This window comes from Bombina bombina, chromosome 7, assembly GCF_027579735.1.
Source record: "Bombina bombina isolate aBomBom1 chromosome 7, aBomBom1.pri, whole genome shotgun sequence".
In the NCBI taxonomy this organism is placed as follows: domain Eukaryota; kingdom Metazoa; phylum Chordata; class Amphibia; order Anura; family Bombinatoridae; genus Bombina; species Bombina bombina.
The window spans coordinates 55,283,624-55,285,681 of NC_069505.1; the positions used below are offsets into that span (position 1 = coordinate 55,283,624).

The 2,058-nt window shown below is 32.5% G+C and overlaps 1 protein-coding gene across 1 annotated transcript; it reads right to left on the bottom strand.

Moving 5' to 3' along the window:
• Positions 1 to 869: 869 nt before the first annotated feature.
• On the bottom strand, positions 870 to 1,673 carry LOC128636214 (uncharacterized protein F54H12.2-like). The gene has a single exon (XM_053689258.1). It carries the CDS (start codon positions 1,671 to 1,673, stop codon positions 870 to 872), a length of 804 nt encoding a protein of 267 aa, XP_053545233.1.
• Positions 1,674 to 2,058: the final 385 nt, after the last annotated feature.

The window sequence follows — 2,058 nt, forward strand, 5'->3', positions numbered from 1 at the left end:
TTTATCATTATATATTTGAGGTAAAGCTTAAAATGTAACCATGTTTATATAAAAAAATATGACAACATAACAAGTATGTAAAATAATGAAAAATTATTAATACATGGAAAATACATGATTTTATACATTGAGATATAATATTCATTATGGAGTTGTTTATATCTTAATTGTTAATAAAGCTTAAAGTATTTTGTTTGTGTAAAAAAAAACTAAAAAAAGTGTGTGTTTATTTAAAAATGAATACACATTAAATACATACTTGGATTATAACATTTATTACAAGAGGTGCAATAATTTGTTATAGCAAAATTTACACGTCCGTACATGTTTTGTTATAACAACTTCTACATGTTTGTACATATTCATTGCAAAAAGGATTTATTCTCAAATTTAATTTACAACATCGTACATATTGTGAGACTATTTTATCATTCTTTTTTAAGTCTGATGAAAAGAAAATTGAAATTGAGTACTTTATCAAAACTCATACCCTTATACATACAATGCATAAAAAAAATACAATATTGACCACACACCAAAGAGAATGTATCTTGTATCCGTTTATTCTGAAATACTATTCGAGATGTATTCCTTTTTAAAAAATTTAAAAATTATTTAGGAAATACGTTGTTGTACGGTGAAATTCCATACGAATCAAAAAAATACCCAACACCCCTTTGATCAAAATAAATTGCTACCCAATGTTCACCAGCACGTGTGGAAGGGTCAGTGTTAATAATAAAACCTATAGGTCTATTTCTTAGTCTTTGTTTTGGTAATAAATCACATGGGTATACACCGTCAAACACTGAACCTGTATAAGGATCTCTGGTTAGGATTCTTGTTATTTCCAAAGTGTTCATCTTTGTTTATAGATAGTCGTACAAAACTTCTCTTCTTTGATTAATTTCAATAATATTATCAAATACACTATAAATAATCATATTAATTGTTCTCTCAAGTAGTCTTGAAAATCGGATTTTAGCTCTGAGATTACCATTGCGTATAAGAGAGTAGTGTGAACCACACTCTTGGTCTGGTGACAAATCAAAGGCAAAAAGTGTGTAACCACGTACATACTCTTCTCTATTAATGAGTATTCCAGCATAAGAATTTTGTTTCCCAGCGATGTTGACTAATGATATGTATTCACGTATAGCGTTTCCATGTTCAAAGTCTGGTTGAAAGGGTTTTGTTGGTATTTGTTCACCATCCAGATACAAGGCTGCAAAATTCACACAGTTATGTTTGAAACATAACGGATTCTTGTCATAAGCGCCAGAGAAAGCGTTGTTATCAACAAATCCAATAACAACAGTTTTTGGTAGTTGTCCAAGAAATACATTTTTCTGATTGCAGACACGCGAGCCAGCGGCCACGGAATAGACCTTTAAACCGACTCTGTCCAAAGCGTATTTTGCATTTCCTGTTAGGAGTCCTTGCGCATGGCCTATGTGTACAGCCGGGGATATCTGTACTCTTTTGACAAAAAGAGAGGCGTTTAAGATTTGAACTTTATACTGTTCTGCTTCAGCGCTCATAATAGAAAAAGCATCATTATTCCTTATAAGTTTTATTTTCAGATCGAGTCTATTCAATAACAATTTTTCTTGGAAAAACAGATTACTATGTAGATCACCTAGCAATTCAATAGTTTTACCACGCTCTAACATAGTGCTCTCTTTACAAAACCACTATTATCACCATCTAGTTCATAATTATCGTGTAACCCTGCTGCATCTTTATAAAACAATCCTGCTGTCAATTGCGTGGATAAATCATCTGAGCTGTAGTTGTGAATTGTTTCAATGTACGACCAGTAAACTTATAGGTTATTTGATTGTGAGATGAGTCTCTCCTAATGTAACATCGACTTGGTTAAACAGCGTGGCTAGTGGATAGTTGATGAGGCTAACGCGTGCTCCAGCAGGCGGAGCTGTATTGTCTTGTTTGACTATTTTACAGGTTATATACATCAAAGTGTTGTTCAGGTCAAAATAATGATCGCCTCTTCCTGCTATATAAAATTCCAGGGGTGCATTTTCAGTTATAGCTGCT